Source organism: Ostrinia furnacalis, unplaced genomic scaffold, assembly GCF_004193835.3.
Source record: "Ostrinia furnacalis isolate ACB-3 unplaced genomic scaffold, ASM419383v2 OfSCF6076, whole genome shotgun sequence".
Classification (NCBI taxonomy): domain Eukaryota; kingdom Metazoa; phylum Arthropoda; class Insecta; order Lepidoptera; family Crambidae; genus Ostrinia; species Ostrinia furnacalis.
The window spans coordinates 11,942-37,933 of NW_021136315.1; the positions used below are offsets into that span (position 1 = coordinate 11,942).

General features: G+C 40.0%; 1 protein-coding gene and 1 long non-coding RNA gene across 2 annotated transcripts; one reads left to right on the plus strand and one right to left on the minus strand.

Annotated features, from left to right (window-relative positions):
• Positions 1-6,911: 6,911 nt before the first annotated feature.
• Positions 6,912-24,457, plus strand: LOC114361983 (protein nubbin). The gene is made up of 8 exons (XM_028317217.1): positions 6,912-7,020; positions 11,752-11,799; positions 21,784-21,953; positions 22,179-22,268; positions 22,472-22,556; positions 22,650-22,886; positions 23,273-23,664; positions 24,056-24,457. The coding sequence occupies exons 1-8, from the start codon at positions 6,966-6,968 to the stop codon at positions 24,209-24,211; spliced, it is 1,233 nt and encodes a 410-aa protein (XP_028173018.1). The 5' UTR covers positions 6,912-6,965; the 3' UTR covers positions 24,212-24,457.
• On the minus strand, positions 17,895-21,233 carry LOC114361984 (uncharacterized). The gene is made up of 3 exons (XR_003656644.1): positions 19,037-21,233; positions 18,275-18,489; positions 17,895-18,097 (listed from the first exon to the last, which is right to left on the minus strand). It is a non-coding gene; the product is annotated as an uncharacterized LOC114361984 (long non-coding RNA).
• Positions 24,458-25,992: the final 1,535 nt, after the last annotated feature.

The following is a 25,992-nucleotide window of genomic DNA, read 5'->3' on the forward strand; positions in this document are numbered from 1 at the left end:
ATCAGGGTTTATGGTAAATAATATAATGATGTTACCAAGTCAACATTTCGTCATATTTGGAAATGTTAATTGGTACGACAGTTGGATAGTGTAATATCGTCGCAGTATCGTCACAGCAAGCACGAGCAGCCCGGCTCCTCCCCCGCGGGCAGCCAGCAGCAGCGCTCGCGGGCGCGGGCTCCTGTACATATTGTTTACGCGACCATAAACTCGCAATCGGCCCCGTCTCCGGAGACACCGCTTCTCTATGAATTGTTTACGACCCAGCCGCTGTTTGTGGAGCTAGATTTCTTGATTATTACCGAGCCCTCTCGTGGATTGATGAACGATTGTGGGTTTAAAATAACCTTTTGAGATATTGGCCAAAGAAAATTCATAATAAATGATTCCGTTTGTTGACCTTTTTCTGTAGCCGCCATGTTATTCAAGCGACTCTTTATTGCATGCGTAAATAAATGATCAATCTAATAAATTGAAAGTAAATCACATTAAACTCTGAGTGAGTTCTGAGTCATAAAATAATTTAATAGCATTGTAACACTGAGTGCTCTTTATTTCCTTCATGAATGATATTATGCTACGTATTACACCATAAAGCATTCACAGATACTGCAATTGTTTATTTCCAGTATAGTATTGTTTAGCGTTCTACGTATGCGCACGACGAGACGGAGTACCGCGTGTGCACCACATAATCTGAACTTCAAGCGAGTGCGTTGGATAGAAGCAGCGTACACGATTACCGCGGGCACCCGAGCGACGGCTGGCCCGCCGAGATGCCATTAGCGCGACTCACATTATTTATAACGAGGTCGGATGCACCCTCCGCAGGTCATACATCATAGTTTAAATTAAAACTGGCCGATATTGTCGTGACGGAATAATTTACAAATGACGTTTATCATAAATCATGCGCCGTGTGCAACCCTTGCCGCCCGCCCGGCCCCGCGCCCGCGCCCTACGCGCGACAATCCGTTTTTTACGCGCGTATTTCCATACGGGTAAAGGGTAAGGAGCAAAGGGTGCCGCCGGGAGCCAATCCCGACCGGGCGCGCATCTACATGTCATTTACATACGCCGCCCCGGCGCACCTAGCTGCTTATGTAAGGTATGCCGAGGTGACCTGATTTACATACATGTTCTAAAAAGAGTTGTTATGTACCAGCGCAGATAAATGATAAAGTAATGGTGTCACCATTTACAACAATGTAAAAATATAACAATGACATTTAGGAATAAAGTGAATATCCCACGAAACCCAAATGAGTACCTTATAAAATACTTTGTAGGTAATATGCCAATATTATCCAAAATGTGACAATAACGTCATTCAAGTTTTTTTTTATAAATCCAAATAGCGTAACGGTTTCGTAGCGCTCAGTGACGCTTCCGACTCGAGAGTCATTCACATCAATCTTTGCGCATTATGTTGGCTGAAGTGTTTGAATTCAGTTAATGCAAATTTAGATTATGAATTCAATGCGTTATTTCATTAAACATTGTTGATTTATGATCATATTCCATTATTATTTATGATTTAATTGGTCATATGAATGAAGTCAATCTTCTACTTATTTTAAAAAGAAGTAAAGAACTCTACAATTTGAATTTTGACGATAAATATTGCAATACTTTTAGGCTAAGTTGCACCACCTAATTTTGAACGTAACTATAACGATAAACCAGTGCTTTTTGTATGAAGTTTGACAGATTTTGGACGTTTGTCAATTTTAAAGTAAGATGATGCAACAAAGCCTAAAGGATTCATCATCATCACTATCACTACATATTATAAAACAAAGTCAGTTCCCGATGTCTGTCTCTATGTATGCTAAGATCTCGGATTTTGTTGCGGTTTTTTTTAAATAGGTAGAGTGATTCAAGAGGAAGGTTTATAAATGTATACTTAGCACCCGTGCGAAGCCGGAGCGGGCCGTTAGTTATCACCATAAAATATCAATATTTCACAGATGAACTAAGTCGCGACGGCGTAAGAAAGCAATCTCAAGCGTCTGTGTATAGTTCAACCTGTTGTTGGCGGGCGCGGGCGGGGGCGATGCAGCTGCAGCTATTGATTAGCGCCTCAATCAGCCCCCCCCTGCCCCCCAGCCCCTGCCCCCTCCGGCGCGCCCCGCCCGGCCGCCATTGTTCTCGTTACATCATCGCGACATGCAAATAATTGGCGCTCCACGTGTAACTGTAATCGGCCAGTAAACAAATTAACTGTCATTCTTCGTCCGTTGACTTTGCAAGAAACGGTTACGCAAATATTTTTTCTATACAAATCTAATTAGAGCCGGCGATGCGTAATTGTAAAGTCGGCTACGTAGATTATAATGTAAAATATGTGATGGGTCTTGATTATACACTTTCTTAAATATTTACTATTTAAACTTAATACAAAGGTAGACACTTCTCACTTTACTTCTACCCCAAACTATGCGACGGCGGTGCATTCGTTCCTCTACATCGTTTCTCTATTATTTTCTCAAAGCCTGCCGACATGTAATGTTTCCTGTCTAATCTTAATTTTGTTTTATGATAGTTAAACTGGGGTAAGTTTTCGGGTCAGGTTCGGAATAATAGTTTAATCCTAATATACAAACGACTTCAAATTTGCTATGCTGGTTCTATGTTGATCAGCTAAAATAGCGAACAAAAGTCACTGCTGTTTCATTTGACAGCAAATTTCACGGCACATTATGTAAATGAGGGCGACTAGCGGCGAACGTGAACAGTTGTACGCGCGGGATTAGAGGGCCCTCCCCTCCGCCGAATTGAAAATGCAAATACAGCGCTAATGCAACATGGCCGACCCCTGCCCTCTGCAAAGATTTCATTAAAAAGCCCGAGATCTGACTACACAATACGAGCTTCAAGAACAACGAGCATGTTTGGAAACATTCATAATCTGTTTATGTTGAATCATTAATGAACTCGCCATTTTCATAATTTGACAAGTATTTTTAATTTTTGTTTATTCCGACTTCATTTTCGATCCCAAGTGCACTTTCCTTCTCAAATTAAACCGGTGTACTTAAATTAAATAACCAATAAATAAATGACAATCGGTTATTGTCTATAATTTAGTGGATATTTTAAAAGACTTATCTATTACTATTTATTTTAATTTTTATTACATTAGTTAATTCCCTTTATAATGTTTACTAGTTCATTTATTCCGCAATAGTGTAGAGCATTTTTAATGAATTATATTCAACTAAGACTGGATACTTTATCCAGTATTACTAATAAGTATTTATTAAATTATATGCCCATTATGTAGAGCCTCACACATGTTAGCTAACACTTCTTTCTACATTATTTGTCTATTCGTTTAGAAAATAATAAAGTGAGCTATAATACGCGGACACAGGACAGTGTGGGACCTCCACAGGTGAGCAACGTCCTGCCAGCGGAATGGCCCCCGAGGGAGCCGGGACGGATGCCTCTTCTGGCCTCCTTAATGGTTTACTCCACTCGTGATGCACTAACCCTTTTCAATATTACACGACGCTCTTGATGCTTTCGGTGTGAGTCCTAAATCTTCAGGGTGAAGATCAAAATACATTAAAAATAAAAAAGTTTGTTTCTAGAAACTTCACAGCTTCAGAACTCTTCGCGGATTTTTTATAGACGTTATGATTATGACATCGAAACAAATAAACAAAGAAGTTTACTTGTGTAACAATAAACTATAGGAAAAGAGTAGAGCCAGATAATGAAGTAAGCATAAAAGCTTACTGTGCTCTTTAGATTAAACTATCTAAATCACGCTACATATTTTGGTTCGTGAACAATAAACAGAATGCCGAGCGCCGATAGCATCGCGCGGGCAGTTGTCAGCGCGCAGATCGGCGATCGGCCGCTCGTAATAAGCGCCGAGACAATTGACTATTCTTTGGCTATGTAATTGCTGTTTTTCGTTGACGAAACTAAACGGTACTTACACAAAATTTAACAACCTCCATGTCGATAGCTGTAACTTTATGGATTCCTTATGGCGAGTTGAATTATTACATTAACGAACAATCCTTACCATAATTACCTAGTTAATCCATGACCCCATCAAAGTAAAATCTGATAAAATATCCTAAAAAGTAGCATTACGCAAAATTTTACGAGACGAAAATAGCGCAGGCGGTATGTTACAAAACAAATGAATCGGTCACCAGCTGATACCTTGTCTTTTACGAGTTTATGAATAAACACATTAGGGGCCACCTGCCGCCGGCCCGCCGGCCCGCCGCCCGCGCGCGCGCTGCACCGGCGAGATTTATGGCCGTCCGGCGGAATGGCCCCCGCGAGATCGGCGGCGGACAGACACATGTTTTGTCTATAAACACGTACGCTGCAGGCATTTGCAAACTACCCAACTTTCCTCAACGTTATTGGTTGTACTAGCTTCTGCCCGCAGCTACGCTCGCGTAGTCGCGTGGGCTTTAGCCTGCCACAGTCTTTATTGTGTGCAATTATAACTATGTAAAACTTAATTGAAATTAATTAAATATAAATTAATTAAATTGACACAAAAATTTTCTTAATTCCAATTTACAGAAGTTTCAAATAGTATATCCTACTAATATTATAAATGCGAAAGTTTGGATGTCTGGACGTTTGTTACTCTTTCACGCAAAAACTACTGAACGCATTTGGATGAAACTTTACAGTATTATTGTTCATAACCCAAAATAATACATAGGCTATAATTTTGGACGATATGTGACAAACTAAATTTCACGCAGGTGAAGCCGCGGGCAAAAGCTAGTTTATACTAAAATTGTATCGCTGTAGTGGGTAATTGCGAAAAGCTCTACCAAAACCATTTTAGGAATTAATTAGGTACCCAACCATATTTTATGGCCTCATAAACAATACAAATGAAATATAAGTATTGCGTAAACGGCAATTCTTTTTTATATTAAAACACGCTATAAACAGTAAGTCAAAATACGATTATTAGCTATTTCAGTTTCTGCCCCTAAACGGGGTAGTTATCACGCTCAACCCTTCGCGGAGGCCGCGACCCTCGCGACACCTCATAAAACTCGCGAATATAGAAATCAGTGTTCATGCGATGTCCGCGAGTGAAACAAGGGGCCCGCGCCCTCCGCCTCGCCCTGCGCTGACCGCCGCTACGACGTAGCAGACGCTACGAACCTCAATTTGCTACGAATATTATCCATCCGAACTAATTAGATATTAAAATTCCTAATGATGGACGATAAATTGATATTCCAGAATGAAACAGCTCAAGGCAGTCGTTTCACAAGATCAAAATACGATTGTACGTCATTAAGAACATTCAGCGGAGCATGACGAAATATTAATTATAATTTAAGTAATATCTATAAATAGTCGATTATTAATAAATAGTTTGTGCTTGAACTAGTTTTCACCGAACGTTTTTAATATTATTTATGCTCATTTATTTAAACTTCTCTCTTGAAGTAGTTATAGAAATAATGAGATATATCCATCCGGTATGAAAAGTAGTACGGTGGCTGTCGGTTTAAGTTATTTGTATCCGTATTCTGATAAGTGCGCATGTTTGCGCTCCGTTGTCATTGTGTCGGTTTAAAGATGTGTTTGAATGTGTCCCAAAAAACGTAATGCAAACATTTGCGAATAAAACAACACGATTGAGAGCTGCGTAAACAGTTCGAAGAAGGATCTCACAAAAGACGAGCAATTTCTTATTCAAAGTAGCAATATGTGGCCTAAACAAACACGGGCACATTACGTAAATGCATTCGCTGATCACAATGCATGAGGAGGCTCAAAGTGAGTTGCGGCCGGGGGCGCGGGGCGCGGGGTGGAATTAAACTTTCATCGGTCAGTATTTGCGCGCATTACCATCACAAAGATTCAGAGCAGACCTCACTGCCGGCAGACCTGCCCGGCCCCGCGAGTGCCGCACAAACACTCCTCGTAGAGTTATTCTGAACAAACACGTGTGTTAAATTGCAATTCTTATGTACCGATATCGCATATCCGAAGTCGCAGTTCCGTTCAAATCTTAAACCATATTATATCAAAAAATAACATCGGACTGCAATATGAGAATTTATCAAAATTTGTCCAAGTCTATCCTCCCGCAAGTCTACACGGACCCTGCATATTGTTGCGCCCTCCACCTCCGACCTCCGACCTCCGAAGTTTACATTCTTATTCATCGCCTTTAATCGAGACCTCCGCGATAGCCGCGATCAAAGGGCCCTTACGTCGGCCATCTCATTTCCTATTTCAATGCAAACACTCTACCTTTTTCGCTGCATATTGTACTACTGGATACGTTGACTGAAAACTATTGAAAAAATATATTGCTCAGAAAAGCTTTTAGTACTAGAATGTTAATAATATGGCGGGATTGTGATAATTTAAAATTCATTTAATGTTACAAGTTAAAGTACAACAATGCGGCTTTCTTGTCGTAAGAAATTAAGATGTATTTGTCCAAGTCTGTAAGCAGATGAGACTAATGAATATGTATCGGCGATTTGAAAGCAGCACATATTCGGGCGTCATTATTTACACGTCGACAATGGCGCGATGGAGGCGCAGATAGTAGAACACTCTGCTCGATAATAACGCTGTAACGATTCTCGGCACACGCTCCGAACGATTCGAACCAACCTTTTTTTATCAAACCCGATATCGGAATTCGCGCATCGGTTAGCCGAACCCGTCGTTCCCCTTTCCTAAAAAATTAAACAGCTTTTAAGCGCGCATCGCGTCGAAAGCGAAAAAAAATCATCTCAGGTAATCGAAATAATGGCGAGGTCGCGTGAAAAAAATTCACTATAAGGGCGGAAAAAGAAACGGATTCGTACAAAAAAGTCGAAATTTTAATACGTCGGTTGGAGGGTGCGGGGCCGCGGGGCGCGCTGCCGCCGTCAGTGTGCCTCCGCGCGCCGACCGAGCGCCCGCCGTGTGCTCCGCTCCCGTCCGCTCGCTCCCGTATCATGGTGCTCTCCGCCTGCGTGCGCGCCTCCGCGCGGACCTACTGCAACTCTTACCGTGAGTACCGCCGTCGCAACTCTCTTGGACTTTCATTCACTTTCAAGAACTTTTTACGAGTATTTTCCCAAAAAACCACATTTTCATGTTAACTGAAAAATAGTAGAGTTCATCTCTTGGTGGATTTTGAGCAACAACAGTGATCATTCTTGATGAACTTTGTCTAAGAAAATAAGTATTTATGATATACCTTTTTTAAATAGTGTAATGTAGAGCCGATAGCATAAAACATAGATATATTACTTATTCAAAACTTTGTTCATATAATTTATCAAGTTATACTCTCACAAACTCACTGTAACCAATACTATACCCAAAAAATATACGTTTACGTCTATTTCAGTGAATGAATTTGGATTCCAATTAGCCAATGCTCTAATTAATTAAGCAATAGGCAAATGTTATAATTATGATACAGTACATAGGATTTTTCGCTATTGTGTCTACTCGGAAAGGTAAATTGCCCTAAAGCGTTTATTCATTTTATAGCTGCTCTTGTTTTAGTCATTGCCTTATCTCTCTAGCTGTAAATATTATGAAAAAAAAAAACTTAATATACTATAATTTATTCTTTCTGTTTATATTTTTTCATGCAGATCTTCAGAAATATTGTATCAATTATAGTGTTGAATAAATATGCAAATGTCATTAGCCGGCTCTGGTCGCGCGCCTCGAGCTGCGGCCCGTCAACAAACGCTCAACATCAACATGTTACACTGAGTGAGTAAGTGTGTACACTGCAACCAGTGTACACACTTACTCACTGAATATAGTCTTACTCAGATAAAATAGAAAATACAATTTTTAATGTACACATACTCGTACTCATATAGCCTAGTAAATGAACTTATTATGGGCATTATTTTTTCTGTAATTTAAAATGAGTAAGTACTTTTTAATTAATATGTATTTAGATTAATGTTATGTGAGAAAGATCATTTAAGTAATATTAATGCTATGTACGGATGCTAAGCCCCTTCGCAATAGATATCCTAATTTAAACCTACATTCAGTCTGTATTTGACCCAAAATATTATTTAAAAAAAATAGTAACTTGCAATTAGCAATTAATTGAATGAATAATTAAAATTAACCAATAAGGAAATTAAAGCTTAACTTTAAAAATATTTGCATATGACGCAGTTATTTTATTATACTACTAATGAGTAGAAATTTGTAATTGTGTAATGTTTTGCGTCAGCAGATCAATATAATGGGTTCATAACAACGACTATTGTGATTATGCACCTAGCTTATTAATATTCATGTTACACAATATCCTATTAAAAGTTTCATTCATTTTTTAAATCGTATGATGCAATCCGCTATAATACAGACATATTCTTTTTTACAAATTCGGCCTAACGCTTACATTTGGAAGGATGCGGCGCAAAAAACAAACAACTGCACATTTTGGGGTAAAAAATGTTTTATCCGCGATAATATAGCGCGGCGTTATTTCTCCGAGTGTACCCTTTTTGCGAGTAATGCTAAATGCGCGTCACAAAAAGCCGAAGCTCCGCGATGACGTTTCAATAATCGCAACTCCCGCGCACAAAGCTGTTTTTTAGCCAGTAGACGTGGATCACAGTTTTTTAGCGTCCTGCTCTACGATTACCCCAACATTTGAATGGCGCGCATACGCTCGGCGCAAATCTTTATCCGCTACGTCGGCGTATTGTGCAAAGATTACCTGAGACAGGTACATGTCGTCTTCCCACGTATTTATTTATGCAAAAAATCCTTTTCAAAATATACTTCGTTTTTGTTTAGTTTTTATCATTTATTTTGTATAGATATCTTCGTAGCAATTCGTAGCAGCGTCGTAGCATACTCGTAGTCGTAGACTTTCTTTAGTGCTTATCGTAGTAATAAAATTTTTTAGTGACCGACCGAATATTCGTTTTCGTTTTCGGCCATTTTCGGCCAAAAAATGGACATTCGGCCATATTTTCGTTTTCGGCCAAAAACCAGCCGAAGCTTCTGTCAAACCGAATATCAGAAATACGTGAATAAGATGGTGACGTTTATCGTTCCGATAAATTCGGTAGTGAATCTGGTGCACTCATGGTTCCAATCAGACTTGAACGGACGCGGTATTGTCACACTCTTTTGAAGTTGTGAAGTGAGGTAATGAGGTTACGTTGTAAAGGGTGTCCAGCTAGAATTTTCCAAGTTCAAAATTGAATACAAATAAAACCAAAGAGTTTTCAGTAAGTTTAATTGTTTCAAAATAGAGTCTAATGCGGATTTGAAATACACCATGAGTCACTCGGGTCGGGAGCCTACAGAGCGTTCGCAGTTGAGCAATAAGTATTTGAAATGTATTGTCGAATGATCGATGAATGCCTGATAAAACAACTGCAACTGCACCCCGGTCAACTACGTAACTCTATTTCAGCAAGAAGGTGTCTCACCACACACGGAGAGTACCTCGATGGAGACACTGAGGATCAGCAAGTACAGGGACATACCCTAGCCGCCTCGGTCACCAGATCTCATACCATGCGACTTTTTCTTGTGGGGATATCTCAAGTCAAAAGTTTACAGCTAACAATCCTTAAATAATTCAGGTTCTGTAAGAAAATATCCGCCGTGAAGTTGCAGGAAAATTATTGGCGCGATTTGCTCTCGCATAGTTGCGAATGTAAGGGTCCGGCTGTGAGAGTGCCTATAGTAAAACGGGCATCATTTAAAAGACATTGCCTATAAAAAATTAAATCCGCATTGTTAAACTCCAGTTTGCATTAGTAATAAATAATCATTTTTCAATCTTCACTTCCCAATATTTCAATATACACCGGAAATAATATTCTACTAAGAATTCATAATTAAATTTTTGCCGGTTTTCATTAATCAATCCTTATCAAAATCAACTGTCAAACGTCATTATGTTTTTGGTCAAAACATTAACGGTTTCAAAGTTTTTACATAATTTCAGATTGAAATTTGAGAGTTGAAGGTCATTTTCGTTTTCGTTTTCGTTTTCGGCCGAAAATGAGACTGCAGCCGAAGCTTCGTTTTCGTTTCCGTTTTCGGCTGAAAATCCATATTCGGTCGGACACTAAAATTTTTATGCGTGTGTATGTTTTGGGGGTGGGCTATATAGAACAAAGAAATGTGAATATTCAAAATCAATTATGGATTAATATCAGTCGTCACACACTTTACATTGTATTAATAATATTATTTAGTTCAAATAACAGTAATTCATTCGGCATTGATCGTAGTTTAATGCCTACATAATTAATCAGTTAATTATGTTGTCTCTTTGACAAGTTTCGTTAAAATCAATTTTGTCCAATTGGTGTTATAAAACGGTGGAAATGCCTGCGCGCAGCCCGCGGTAACCCGATGAGGCAACTCTACAGCTTCGAGATTATCCTCCGAATCGTGTCGTCTAATTAGTTAATCTCATTACGTATTGATGCCGCACCTTAATTCGAATACTGATATCGTTTTAAATTAATCAGCTACCTACTTCTCGTAACATTGTTTTTAGGTTAGTTTTAACGCAGAAGTGTTTACGAAGTGACAAGCTTTAGAGATAGCTTTTTCGCAGCTTACAAATAGTTTAAATTATACTAAAAAATATCAAGTAGATACCATAACAGTTAATTAGTTTATTATCCCGACTCTCAATGCACTATTTACTTTCACGCTTCTACTTATATTTTTAATTATTGCACGCCCTTTGAACACAGCAGCTCGTAACACTAGGATAACGTTTTTATAAGATCTTTTATAATAAAGATTTATAATTATGTTTAAAATTGTAAGGTGATTAGTAGCTTTTTATTTTTAATAGTTCATACACATCAGAACAAACCATTTCAGACATCATTAAGGAACACAGTTACTTGTGACCTCATCTTCATAAAGAAGTGTCTGTGTGCGGTTGAAAATGGAGGATGCATTAGCACTTGACATAAAAACTGCGAATACTAGTACCACAGCCAGCGCGTTGTACGAGGGCTCTGCAGATATAACTATTGTCACATCAAAGTAAGGCGCGATAAGGTTAATTGGAAACAAAACACAATGCATCAAATAAAATTATTATAACTTACAAGTTACAAATAATTAAAAAATATCATAAACATTTTTATGTAAGTAAAACCTTTTACTATAAAAGCGAAAGGTCACTGACTGATTGACTGACTGACTCACTCGCTAGGTGTCACGTGCTAGGAGTCTCAAATTTTGCATAGGGGTTCCTTTTAGAACGTAGGTGCTCTAAGATCGTTTAACGAAACTCCACCCCTAAGGGAGTAAAACGGGATCCACGCGTACGAAGTCGCGGGCGCTAATTTTGGTTAGTTTCGGTATAAAGACATCGAAAAAGAGATAAACGGTCATTTGATACCAACAATTTACAACTGACAAACTCTTAAAGAAATACGATACCCTCTATAATTGGTTTCTAGAACATTAACAATGTGCCTACTTAAACTTCCTTGTCAAACCTGCGCGGCGGGTGTGAAGGCGCGATAAGCTCCTTACGTCCCGCGCGAGCTTGCGGCTGATCGAGTTAGTGACACGGCCCCGCTGCTAATCGCCGGCGTCGCCGAGGCCGCGTGCGTGCGCGGCAAACGCGCGCCATGAGCGCCCGCGTGCGCTCGGCCGCTCGCGCGGGTCGGTTGCGTAGAGCTTGTTAAGTTTATGCGAACTTCAATAGTGCCATTTGTTATTCTCTAGCTAGATATTAACCGACGTGTTTGTTTGTTTCAGAAGAGTCGGGCGAGCTTATCAAGTCGCCGTCGCCGCCGCCGAGCCACGGTACGTACCGCACAAAGTCGCGCATCCTGCTGCTAACTACCGCCTAATTAAGCCGCAGACGTCGTGTCTGCAGATTGGCAGCGATCGATTCAAAACCGTTAATTAGTATAGAAAATGAGAAACAGCAAGCGTACATGAAGTCTAATTGATTATTATTAGTAGTACACGTGACGCGGCGTTACCGTCCCGGCCAATTAGTAGTCGTTAATTAATGAGGGCTGCAGTGTCGAGCTGATCTGGTCAGCGGAGCCAACGACCGACAATGCAGAACATCATTACATTCATTATTTTATATTAAACTTTATTGCACAGAAAAAACGGGTAGGCAGGCTTAATGCCATGAAGCATTCTGTTCGAACCACACTTTGGCCCGAGCAGTAAGTAGATATTAATTAATATTGTGTAATTATCATTTATTGCACCAGTGAATAAACACGAGTGTAATATTAATTCACCTGTCTCATCACCAGCAGCCAACTACCGACGGCTTCTCATCTTATTTGTTTATTGCGTCAGAGGTGTGTGTCCTAGTAAGGGCTTTGTAATTTTCCAAATAGTTGTTCTGCCAATATGCTAAATTCGTAATCCACGCATTAATTATAATAACTTATTGCAATTTATATTAATATATTTATTAATTAAGTATTGGAGCACGAAATAGTTGCACAACAATTAACCAATTATTTAGTAATAAATATAGATAAATGAAAAATTATGATATTTAAGACATAACTTATTATTGAATTAGAAGAACAAAACATTTAAAATTATAACTTATAAAATAAAAAACGCGCCGCGAAATTAGAGGTATTTATTTTTAACTTAATATGCACTTATTTTATGGATATGAGAACACCGGCAATGTGTATAGTTCAGGCATAGTATAATAATGAGTATTTCATAGTTCAGGTATACATACCTAGGTAATGTAGGTATACAGGGTGGAAACGATAAGTGATCTCACTCAATTATTTCTAAACTAGACACGATATTGAGAAACTGGTTACTGATCCTGAAAGTGCTTCAAGAGTTCAAACGATACCAATATGTATTGGGTTTCAGAATAACATAAAACTATCCGAAAATTCAATGTTTCCAGCTTCCATACTAAATGTATGCCGACCACACAATATTAGAAGTGTATTTTTTTTATTAAATAATAAACTTAAAATAATCTCGTAAATTGGGGTGTCTAGGCAATGTATTAATTATTGTCCGTTTTATCTTTACCTAGATAATGTACATACACAATTCATAGGTATTGAATACCTCTAGAATACTCGCAGGCCCACCAGCAATGTGTAAAATAAATAGATTTTGGCCTGTTAATGTTAGTAAATAGATACTTACCCAGTAGGATATAAAATGACCGAGGACTGAGAATCCACCACATGGCCTGCATCTCACCTGATGGAAAGTGATGATTAAATTTGGCCAAAGGTGGAAGCTCGCTTCACCCGGAATCCTCAACCAGAAAGGAACTGGCTATCTTACCTCTAACTGCCGAAACACAACAATGAGGTCAACGTTGTTGTTAAGGCGACAGACTTAGTTAAGATGGAGATGGAAGTTAAGAGCCAAGCAGACTTAAAAAGCCCTTCTACCAACCAAACCGAGCCGTCAATTTTGCCCTCTCGTCATGTTTTGTGGCAAAGTCCATTTGATTTTTGGTTATTTTAAAATACATTTAACTATCTTTAATTTTTTAACGTAAACAGTATTTTAATCACTTGCATATGAAGGGATTTATAGTGCAGCATATCTACGCGTATTTCTTTAGTCGAAAGAATGATGATCTTATATTACTTTATCTAAATACTCAATGTCAAATAACAACATTCTATTGATAGTAGAAGTTCGAGTACCTACCCTGTAATATTTACACATACCTCCCTCTCCGTCTAGGGGCTGTTTATTTAGGCTTGCAAGGAAGGTGGCGCAGGAGAAAGTTTCAAAGCGCCCTGCCCCTGCGCAGGCACGCGCTCGCGCGGCGCACGCGCAGCTTCCCACCCCTTTGACTCAGCCCCAACTCTTTTCTTCGCACATTACTGTTAGAACTTAATCTTCCCACAACCTGTCGGCCTCCGACTTGCGCGGGGAGCCGTGACAATGCGCGCCGTGATCTGCTACGTCTCGAAGGGTATCGCTGGCACGAGCCACGTGCATAATTTACAGCGACGACAAATTGCATTCACATTATCTTTTTTTGATTGATTGTTATTCTAATCATTTTGTTTGCGCTCAGCTCTATAAGGAAAAGTGTTTCTATTCTTGTTGCGTTGAGAAAATAAATGACACTAACATAATTATTCTAAGAGTGCTATTTATCTTAGTCCCCTAATTGTAGACACTGGAGAGCCTTTACACTGTAAAGTTTACAGCAAAATTACTTTCATTCCCATTGAAATTATTATCAAAAACCTTTTTGAATTTCCTGACTGATTTTATTTATTTATTTATTTATTAGGTACACCAACAATGTCACGTACATAATACAGGTCATACATTTTAACATGGTTTAACACATGATACGTATATGACCTCAATTACAGGTATACACAGCATTTTAAAGTACTACATAAATTACTAGCATGCTTCATGATAGGGCATGGTTGTGCGAGCGCGAATAAGTGTGTAAAAGCTTTCAGTCGCTATTTCGTATCGTACATGCCATCTATTTTAATGGCAAAAATAATGTTAGACTAGTTCTTAAGATAAAAAGATCATAGAAAAGTGCATATTAAATTTAAAAAAACAATGAATGGTGTCATCTTCTGTAGGTGCGTCACCACTAAATGCTTCAACCCTTTGTTACACGATAAAAATAACTCATACTTAAAACTCATTTTATTTTTGCAAGTAGGCTTTTAAAAAGCATTTTACACGTTATTCGGTTGTTAAAATACTCGTTGATGATCATAAAATCTACTAGTAGTCCAGTAGAATTAGCTTTTAAATCGGAAATAATTCCTACAAAAGATTTTATTGTTTTAATGGCTTCATTGGTTGCCCATTAAGATTCTCCTAAGTTTTCGACTTCGACGGAGTTGTGCTTAAGTGGTGGGGGCCCCCGAAAGAGGCATTTTTTCGGTTTTCCGGTTTTACCGCGTAAAGGACTTACCCTATCAAAAAGTGGTCTTCATGACGGTTGAAGGGCACTTAATCCTGCATTGAATAAGACCAAATTCATATGTTTTCTCATACATTGAGGAAGGCTATAGGATATATACAATCACTCTACGACTAATAGAGGCGAAGCAGTAAAGAAAAATGTTGCAAGCACGGAAAATAGTATTTAAACTATTTTCACGCGTACAAAGTTGATTTTGTGGCGTCGAACCTTGGACCAGGCATATAGCTAAGCAATGCAATCGTACAGGAGGGTACAAGGAAGAGAGGCAGCCACATTAGGTAACACAGAGTCGTTCAGGAGAGTGTCAGGAAGAGGTGCAGCAACCGCAGTTAAGGAACGGCTGGGACGAACAAGGATAAGCGAATCAAACTCGTGAGCCTTGTTAGGGTTACACTGGTTAAGGTGACCCTTTACAAGGCTTGGAAGCATGTGGGTAACAAGCCATTGGACGTGGAGAGGGTCATTAATTATACGTATATTTTCTACTTTGCCGAACTTTAGCGCGAGAACGGTTTGTCCAAAACATATGAATTTGGTCTTATTCAATGCAGGATTAAGTGCCCTTTAACCGTCATGAAGACCACTTTTCGATAGGGTAAGTCCTTTACGCGGTATAACCGGAAAACCGAAAAAACGCCGCTTTCGGGGGCCCCCACCACTTAAGCACAACTCCGTCGAAATCGAAAACTTAGGAGAGTCTTAATGGGCAACCAATGAAGCCATTAAAGCAAAAAATCTTTTGTAGGAATTATTTCCGATTTAATCAATTTTTGTGTTTAATTCTACTGGCCTATAGTACATTATCAGCGAGTAGGTATGTGTTGTGTCTATGGAAGATGACTACCAAGTTGTCACGTCGTGGGGTGCGGGTCTTTCGGAGTCATTTACATGTAATATCCGGCGCGCCATACATCACGCGGCGCGTGAGCGCTCCCGGGCGGATATGTGAGACGCCCAACTTACTTATACAAGTATTTACAATTTTCAGGATAACACCTTTTAAAAATAGTCATCTAGTAACACTATCGCATACTACCTACTCATCTAGGTGAATACACCTAGATCAGTATATGAGGCAGAACTTTTAGTTAAGGCAGAATATTGAACTTGGCTCCTATTTTGTTGATGTATGTTATTGATGAGATATCATTAAATTTTTACAAAAGAGATAAGCCTAGGTTAGGCCACTGCCCCTTAAGTTTGGCTATTCTGCGGGCTATGTCTATATTTTAATAGAATACTTAGAGTAAAATATAATTTATTCAGCACATAATAAAAGATGAATACATGAATGAAAAAAGAAATAATAACACAATTAAATTAAAATTAAAATAGCTTTGAGTGACCTGTGCCAAAAAGGTCCCTGGGTCAGTATTAGTCGTGACTCGTGACGTTAAAGGTGCCACGACACTGGTTTTCAGAAACGACCTTAGGGGCACTGGGGTCGCCGTAAGCGTCAAAACTAAAACACACAAATTACTATAAAATTACAAACAAATAAAGTCTTAAACAATTACATTAAACTTGTGTTCAGTGTGCCTACCATGAGTTTACGTTAGGTGAGCTCGCTAGCGAATACGTCAAAAAATTCTATGAAGATTTTATTTCTTGAAAGTAGCCACTAGGGGCGCTGCACAATATGTCATACATTTAAATGTCATTTTTTTACGCAGTCGCTAGCGAGCACACCTAACGTAAACTCATGGTAGGCACACAGAATATGAAAACTGCGCTACTATCAAATACTGTGGGCTAATTCAAATGCATTTGTCGAGAGTAGAAATCGTCTGTCAAATAATTTTCTAGTAATCAATTTTGAACTGATTGTCAAGGTAATACAGTTGAAAATTGAATATCAAAGCCAGACTACGCCTAATGTCAGATCAGCCGATGGTAGATGCCAAATTTCCAATATCGCGTACGAAGACGGAGAACTTTGTCAATATAGTGGTACATAAGGGTCATAATTAGTGGATGCCGACGATTTTCGCGCTGTCATCTCAACGACTGCCCACCCTTGTCGTTAGAGCAGTCGACTGGATAGAAAGCATGGAATTAACATGGTGATTGATAAACTAGGTGCAAATAAGCATAGGTATTTTATAACCACAGAATGCTTTTTGCTTAAATTTGAAAATAAAGGATATTGTTCTGCGTCCATACATCGTTCGCCCCAAGACCCCCAAGCAATGAAATAATGATTTTTATATGTGAAATTACTTAACGATTGTCACCTTATACTCCACTAGCTTTTCGCTCGCGGCTTCGCGCGCGTGGCCTACATTAGGTACCTACATATTTTACGGAACCCTATTATTTTCCAAAATAAAATTTAGCCTGTTACTCGTGGATAATGTAGCTTTCGAATGGTGAAAGAATTTAATAAAAACGGTCCAATAGTTTTTGAGTCTATTCATTACAACCAAACAAACAAAGTTTTCCTCTTTATAATATTAGTGTAGATGTTACGGTCAAAGTGATAAATGTGAAAATTATGAATAATCGCCGGTTATTATGAATAATTACCGCATGATTTGGTGGAAATGAAATCCGTCGAGTAGTTTTTGTTTCTATAAGGAACATACAGACAGACAAAAATTTTACTGATTGCATTTTTGGCATCAGTATCACCCCCTGATAGTTATTTTGAAAATTATATTTCATGTACAGAATTGACCTCTCTACAGATTTATTATAAGTAGGTATAGATATGTCGTCTTTTCCAGTTTTTCGATATCTTGTGTAGTTTAGAAATAATCGAGTGAGATCACTTATCGTTTCCACCCTGTATAACCTGTATGGATGAGAGTAGTGGCAGATTGAAAGCAATGGAAGGAGTTGAAGGATGGGAAGGCTGATTCGGAAAAAACCTTTTTTATTATTATAATAAACCGGCATAATTATTTTTATGTATTATAAAACTGGCAGGGCTCTTACCTCTCTGGGTTGAATCCAATTTCGAACAATGTTTAATATATCTTGATTATTCTCTGTATCCAAACAATGACTTCAAGTTCGCAATAATGAACAACCACATCCAACACAAACTTGTTGGTGACCTACCGGGGCACCGGTTGGCATATCTGGAGAGTCTTGTGAAGTAGGTGTGGTATCTCTTTGCAATAATGAGTGACAAGCCCCACAGATGTAGTCATTTGCAGTAACCTGTTTAAAAATAATAATAATTAGAAATAAGTTTAAAAAAATTATCAGTTTTTTAATGTCCCGCACTTAAATTATTTTATTTTAGTATTAATTTACAGAAACCAATAACTTTACAAGAATTAGACTGATTGTATAGCCAATAACATTTTATTAAATAAGGACTTTAGCGTGCATTACCTCTAATGGAGTTAGTCGTTCCACAATTATGTTCCTGATGTTAATATGATGTTGAGTGTTAGTTCTCAGGGACATGAGCTGATGTGAACGTGTTCTAGGCTCTAGTGTTCTACTGCAAAGCACACATTTTCTGCTAAGATTTGAAGTAGATGCATTTGTGTTGTATCTTGGGCTTGGGTCCAACATGTTGTGCATATAAGATCATGAGCTGTAACCTGTAAAAATAAATAGATTCATTGCATGCCATGCCACACATACTCCTGTGCGTTGAATAAATTGAGCCGCAAACCATAAAAAAAATGATAATTCAATATTATGTGCTGTTAGTAGAATTTTGGGTCAGAGGGTAGGGTTAAACAGCTTTAGTAAATAAGCATTGTTGTTATAATAATTAATTATGACGTGTTACAAACTTAGTTACAAAAAATAATAATCTAGTAGTCTTAGTTCCAAAAAACAAAACAAAACAAGCTTTCATTGAGAGCAGGGAGATAGTGTCAAAGTAAATAATTCCTTAGATTTACACCAAAACCAGCTGGATTGTCAACATAATTGTTGTTTCGCTCATGCCTCCATTGCGCTGTACCATCGACTAGTTTCTTACAATCGAATCGGGCCTGGCTGTCCACACTGTCCAGGGTTGAACCACAGATAATAGCGGAACATTCATTTCAAGACAACCCGCCATGAGAACGGCAATTCAGAAGTTTGGCAAGGCTAGTACTTATTCATAAGATTGCAGAGCAAAATGTAGGTACTTACCGATCGAGGTGCTGCCCATTGTTGTGTATAATTAAGTTGCTCATTTTCTAACACCATAGAACCACCAGCCGAGCCTTGGCCGAGCCACACAAAAACAGTAAATCCCAGGCTGAGTATGTCGTTATTGCAATCAATCAGAGTCCGTTTGAATAGCCAAGTTTGTAGTTAATAAAGTTCCGAAAATAAAAGCTAAAACACAAACGAATCACAAAGAAGGATCAAGCAAGACAGCAACACAGCAAGAGTGAGTGAGAGAGAAAAGGTGATGCGAGTGAATGACAATTTGACTAACAAATAGGGATGTCCATTTAGAATAGACATAATCGATTAAATTGATCGTTTTTGAAAAATTTTATTTTTAAACATTGTGTTGCTATAAATATTTATTTTATTTATTTAATAGGACAACCAACAAGACATACACTGGAAGACAATCAATATTTACAACGTATTTAACTTAATCTAAGTGCTGCCTTAATTATAGGTTGCCACGGCATGCAATAGTGGACTTATACATAAACAGTGTCTACACTTAAAGAAAAGAGTAAATATGTAAATGTAGGTAAATAAATGTGATTAAATATACATAAAAAAATGCAATAATCCACTGAAGCGCTGCGGGCGCGGCGGATCTGCGCCCGTCTAAAGGTCTAATGATTAGACTCTAGTCTAATCGATCATACCATTATTTACTTAAATCGAATTAAAAAAGCGCATCTCTGTCTCTGCTCTGTCAATATGTCGGTGACTTTGATTTCGTTTAAATACTTTTAAAATATTTTTTCGAACTGCAACTTGTCCGATAGGTTTGGACACTTGCAAGTAAATAAATAAAATATACATAAAATTATGGTACATACTAAGTCTTTGAAAATCTTAGGGCGATTTTTATCAATGTCCTTTGTCTGCTCGATTGCATTGATGGTAAGGAGCAATGGTATCTATAATATCATTGGTAAGGAGGGACTGTTCTAAATACATATTATGATAGTTGAGATGGTTGAGAATATTTCCGGGTCGATCGCTTCCACCTTCGGCCTAGATAGTACCTACCTACCTACTTATACGCCAAACTATCTTATGATTGTTATGCATTGTTAAGTAGGGTTATAATACCTAATTATGATTGTTATGCATTGTAAGTAGGGTTATAAATAATTATAATTTACATAAGCAGCAGGTCGGTTATTTTTATTTAGGCAAATGTAATATTTTAAAAGACAATACGTACGATCAGATATTAAGATCAAAGATAAAGATTTCTGCTGTGAAAAAAAATATAAAACAGCTAACTTCTATATCAAGTTCCAACGTCGCTATACGTACCTACCTACTTAATGCTACTGGATTATACGTTCATAGCTCAGAAGTTTAGTCCTTTTTCAGCAGTGTTTAGTAAGAATATTATTACAAATGGGCTTTTAGGGATTTTGTTCACATGGAATAAACGACAAAGTTCTTAGTTACTTATCCAATAGGTAGTAGTAACATATATGTAGAAAACAGGAACTTAGATGCCAACGAAAGAAAATAGGCTATCAAATGTTGTTTTGGGGACTTACCTTTATAAAAATATCACATTTAAAAATTCATACCATTTGTTGTTATTTAAAAAACAATGTCAATTTTGACGATTAACTGAAAGTCTATTATCTATGAATATAGTAGCGATATATGGTATCCAGCGGCAATGGCAGTGCAAAATTTTGACAATGACTGTAGTTATCATACTTCGAGTTTGTCCATGGAGACGGCAAAAGTCCTTTAGTTGGCCATAAAGTAAACTTAACGGAAAATGTTACTTAATTGATACCGAGGCGCAACCTGGAAGCATTGCTAAGTGTGCTCCTCGTTACTGGTTCATCGTTCGTCATCGTCATTGTTCGTAAAAACCGGGTCGCGGCAGGCAAATAATAAAATTAGTCTTATGTCTTCTCCCTTATTAACTTCGATGGATAAATAGCTAAACCTCCTTGCGCGTAACTGACGTTTGTTGGAAAACCGATTTTTTCAGGCCATCGGATTTTAATTTCAAAAGTCATTGACCAATCCCAGTTCATATAATAACTATTATGACGTTTTCTATTGGCCAAAAGATTTAACTCTCTAAAAATCCGCGTGCAACCATATCCTGCTTAAATATTGTGCACTTTATTCAGCACAGATTAAACAAGCTAAATGACAAATAGAATAGATTGAAATGACAGATTGCACTTGAATTACCCTACTGGATTATTAGTTCCGATTTCTGCCATGTTCGACAACAATATACATAGGTAATTATGACATTTACAGAAGGGCACCACCATCAATACTGGGCTATTAGCTCCGAATCTTTGCTACTTGACGTTTCAGAATCGCTATTATTCATCACTCCATTTAGTAATTAATTAAATAAATTACAGTTTTTAGGGCGGTATAATTTATAAGTTGCGTTTTTTATCTACCACATACTGGGTAATGGCTCTAAATTTCAGTCTTAGATCCAAATATGATGGCTTCAAAATTAGATCCAAATATGATGGCTTCAAAATTCGTATTTTGGTAGGTACACTGGGTGTTTGGTTCCTAGTTGACTCGACAATCACTCTATTTCTAATCGAACTATGCAAATCATGCACTTTCTTGTACTTGATTGAAATCGCGATCTCTGACGTTCAAGCCCATGCTACGGCTGCAGCTGACAAGCATTCTGAAGTGTTAATTTGGTAACATTAGCATTGTAAAGTGATTGTTGGTGTCCGCAGATGGTTCGGCGAGCGGCGAGGGCGAGATGAGCGGCGACGAGCGGCTGCCGTCCCCGCCGCGCGCGCCGTCCGCGCCGCTGCCGCACGCCGCGCACCCGCACCACGCGCCGCACGCGCACGCCGCCGCCTCCGCCGCCTCCGCCGCCTCCGCCGCCACCGCCGCCGTGCTCGTCAGTACACCCGCTGTCACTACTAACTAACAGGCTTCTTGCTACGAAACAGTTACTATTCCCCTATCCGACAGTGGAGGACATAAAACGTTCATAAACATTAATTTCTGTTTAAAATACTTACATTTTTATTCCTATCAGTCTGATTCAATGATTTTCAATCCAAACTTCAATAATTTTCGAGGAATGAACTTTAGTTAATAATGTTTCGATGTTTGCCCACAGAATGCAGCGGGCGCCGGCAACGCGCTGGCGCAGCTTCAGCACCTGCTGCTCACGCAGCACGGCGCGCACTCGCTGCTGCTCCACACGCAGGTACGTACGCCGGCTCGCATCCGATACCACTGTAGTACAATTTGATGATTTTTCGGTAAAATAAATACACAATATCTATGAATTGCCGTCAAGATTTAACACAGAATTTTTCTTAAAATCCATAGATAAAGAACTGATCGCAAATCCAGCTCATATGTATTTGAAGTATAAAGTATTTAAGGCTGAATCGTTTGCCGACGCAGGTGCAGCAGGCGGTGGCGCAGGCGGCGGCGCAGCAGCTGCAGCAGCTGCAGGCGCGCGCCGGCGCACAGCAGCCTCCCAGCCTAGGTAACCGCGCACCGCTCATCCAGAAACCTCCTCAAGTGATGCGGGAGGGTCTCGTAACGAATAGAGGCATCAAATTGACTGTCGTGTCCGCAGACGGCAGATCTCCGTCGCCGCGGCGGACGCCGCCGGGCGCGGGCGCGTTCCTGACGCCGCACACGCCGGGCTCGGGGCGCGCGCGCTCGCCGCAGCACGCGCTGGCGCTGGCGCACACGCCGCTGCACGCGCACGCGCACAAGCCGCGCGCGCTCGAGCCCGCCGCCGACGACACCGCCGACCTGGAGGAGCTCGAGCACTTCGCCAAGACCTTCAAGCAGCGCCGCATCAAGCTCGGTGGGTGCCGCTCCTTGCTTGCCTGCGTGCACACTTTTCCCACCTTTACTGTGTCGACCGCGAGTCCCTATACGATTTGATCGAATGTAATGTCCGACGAAGTATCACCGTGATGAATAGATAATTTTCAGGAGATTCTCGCCTCAGGCTGTCCGACTTTTTCAAGTTGTTTATTTATTTAAAATTTAGTTTGAGAAGCGACTATAATCGCAACGAAAATTTTAATTTATATTCAGGAGATTAGTTAACTAGAACGCGAAAGCAAAATATCACGTTTCGATTACATTACATTTTTGATTGTCTAGTATACTAAAAAAAACCTTAAAATATTGAAATTCTATTCTATTCTATTCTATTCTATTGTGACAAGAATGGTTCTCCCGCAGGTTTCACCCAGGGTGACGTCGGCCTCGCGATGGGCAAGCTGTACGGCAACGACTTCTCGCAGACGACGATATCGCGGTTCGAGGCGCTGAACCTGTCGTTCAAGAACATGTGCAAGCTGAAGCCGCTGCTGCAGAAGTGGCTGGAGGACGCGGACTCGTCGCTGGCGGGCGGCGGCGGCGGCGCGGGCGCGGGACTCGGCGCGGGGCTGGCCGAGGCCGTGGGCCGGCGCCGCAAGAAGCGCACGTCCATCGAGTCCGGCGTGCGCGTGGCGCTCGAGAAGGCCTTCGTGCACAACCCCAAGCCCACCAGCGAGGAGATCGCCGCGCTCGCCGACGCGCTCTGCATGGAGAAGGAGGTCGTGCGCGTCTGGTTCTGCAACCGCCGGCAGAAGGTGAGGCGCCGCAGGCTCCGGCTCGCTCCGACGAGGAGAATTAAGGCATAAGATATCGATACGATAAGATATCTCTAACGAAATAAATGTCCAGTTTTCTCTCCCGCCGAAGGTACGACCGTCGGTGAGCCTATCGATCGAGGATCCCCGGAAACGACCGACATTTTGTGGCTCGAATCGAGCGTGCGCGGGAACGTGGCGTCAGTTTCGTTTTCAGTTAACGTCCAACCGGGGTGCATCTGCGCCTCGACTTTGAAATCTGAAATTCGTCTCGATCGCCACATCGACGACGCCACGTTGCCGGACATCTCGGCCAAAAAGTGTCGGGCGTTTACCGGGACCGAAAAAAGTTTCTCGCGACGGGTCGCTCAACCGTGTCCGTTGTCCGCAGGAGAAGCGCATCAACCCGCCGGCGGGCGAGGCGGGCGCGAGCCCGGGCGGCGCGGGCGGCGTGCTGCTGCCGCTGCACCACGCGCCGCACGCGCTGCACGCGCTGCAGCCGCTGCAGCCGCTGGCGCTGCTGGCGCGCGCGCCGCCCCGCGACTGACGCGCCCCGGCCGCGCCAGCGACACACATATCGTCTTGTAAATAGTACGCATCGCAATAATCGGCGTCCCCGGGCGCCGCGTGTACAGACCGGACCGTTAGTGTATATAGGTGTATGTGCGAGGGCGACGCTCGGCCGGCGCCCGTGTCTGTAAATTAGTGAGTAAGTTTATATTATTATGTGAATTTTTATTTATATACGTTGGAGGGCGGGCGCGCCCCGGACGCCCGGGACGCGGNCCGCTCGGCCCGCTCGGCCCGCTCGGCAGCCCCGGCCGGGCCCGCGCGGGGCGCCCGCGACCGCGCGCCGCCAGTGATGTACAGAGCTCATATCAGTTAGCGCATGAAGCGTATGTGAGGTGGATGTGTAGAAAACTATCTATATGTTAAAAAGTAAAACATAATAGAGAATATACTTCTGTGTTTTATTTATATTCCATAAATTTTCCTTAAATTATAACCCTTCCACCCATTTCCTTTTCCATTATAACTATTGTAAAATGGAACTAAAATAAGTAATGTTGTTTCACATTTGGACTACAATCTGTTTATTACTTAGTCAGACCTCTGCCATAAGTCTAAAAACCCCGATGAAATCAATAGAGTAAAACCGGTCCTATGGATAGGACTATCATAAGTACCACGATTAAAAGAGCCGTTCAATACAAATATTTACTAATCATAATCATACTAACTTTATTGCTTCATGTGGTACAAAAAAGATATAAATAATAATACATTCCCGAAAAATGAGCCCTGTAAATCACCATAATCCCGTCAAATCACTTAGACTGCAAAAATCAAACCCCCGATGCTCTCAGTAAAAACGTTTTAACTGCAAAAATCAGTCAAAAGTGGTTTTAACTAAGTAAGAGCTTCGGTCAAAACCACTTATGCCTGATTTTGGCAGTCAAAAGTCATTTTATTTATTTATTTATTTATTTATTTATTTATTTTATGGAAAACAAACAGCATATATGCATTATTAATAGATGAGGCGGTTAGGATCAAAAATGCCTTACATAGTTTTCACAAATAGCATATCAAGATACAATCCAAAACAAAACCATTTAGCATGCAGTATAACTACAATATATGAAAAAAGTTAAAACAATACAGAAAATACCTACTAAAGCCATACCAAAATAGCAGAATATTAAGCAGTAAACAGATACTTCGACTTTTCACCGGGAGAGTGCTAAGTAGTGTCGCCAAAGAATTCTTTATTACTTTGATTTTTGAAGTAGTTTGGTCTCACAATATGAAAAAGGTCAACATTTTCAGAATAATTGCTGTTAAAAGTTTTGAAAACTCTGTTAAAGAAAGAATTGCGTCCATAATTAGTGGTACATGCATCAACGTGAAGTCTAAGATAATTTCTCCTGACATTGGCACGAGTTGGCACCTGTAAATTGATTCGCGAAAGAAGCTCACTGCAGTCTATTTTACCATTAATTAGGTTATGGAGGAAGGTAAGATCAGCGACTTCTCTTCGCAGTTTTAATGGAAGTAGATGATGATGCTTACAGTCAGCCTCGTAAGTCGTGCCCATTATCCGGTGTTTGAAGTTTAAAAATCTAAGAAACTTTTTCTGAATTTTTTCAATTTTTTGTATGTAATAATCATATTGGGGATTCCATGCTTGACATGCATATTCAAGCTGGCTTCTAACCAGTGAACAATATAATATTTTAAGTGACTTAGCCATTTTAAAGTTTTTCGTGAGTCTAATTACGAATCCAAGGGTTTTTGTGGCTTTAGAAGTTATTGAGTCAATATGCC

Excerpts from the sequence above, each read along its gene's own strand:
- LOC114361983 (XM_028317217.1), top strand. The coding sequence starts at position 6,966 with ATGGTGCTCTCCGCCTGCGTGCGCGCCTCCGCGCGGACCTACTGCAAC. Across the intron at positions 22,269-22,471 it reads CGCTGCTGCTCCACACGCAG|GTGCAGCAGGCGGTGGCGCA; the intron begins GTACGTACGCCG and ends TTGCCGACGCAG. Across the intron at positions 23,665-24,055 it reads TCTGCAACCGCCGGCAGAAG|GAGAAGCGCATCAACCCGCC; the intron begins GTGAGGCGCCGC and ends CGTTGTCCGCAG.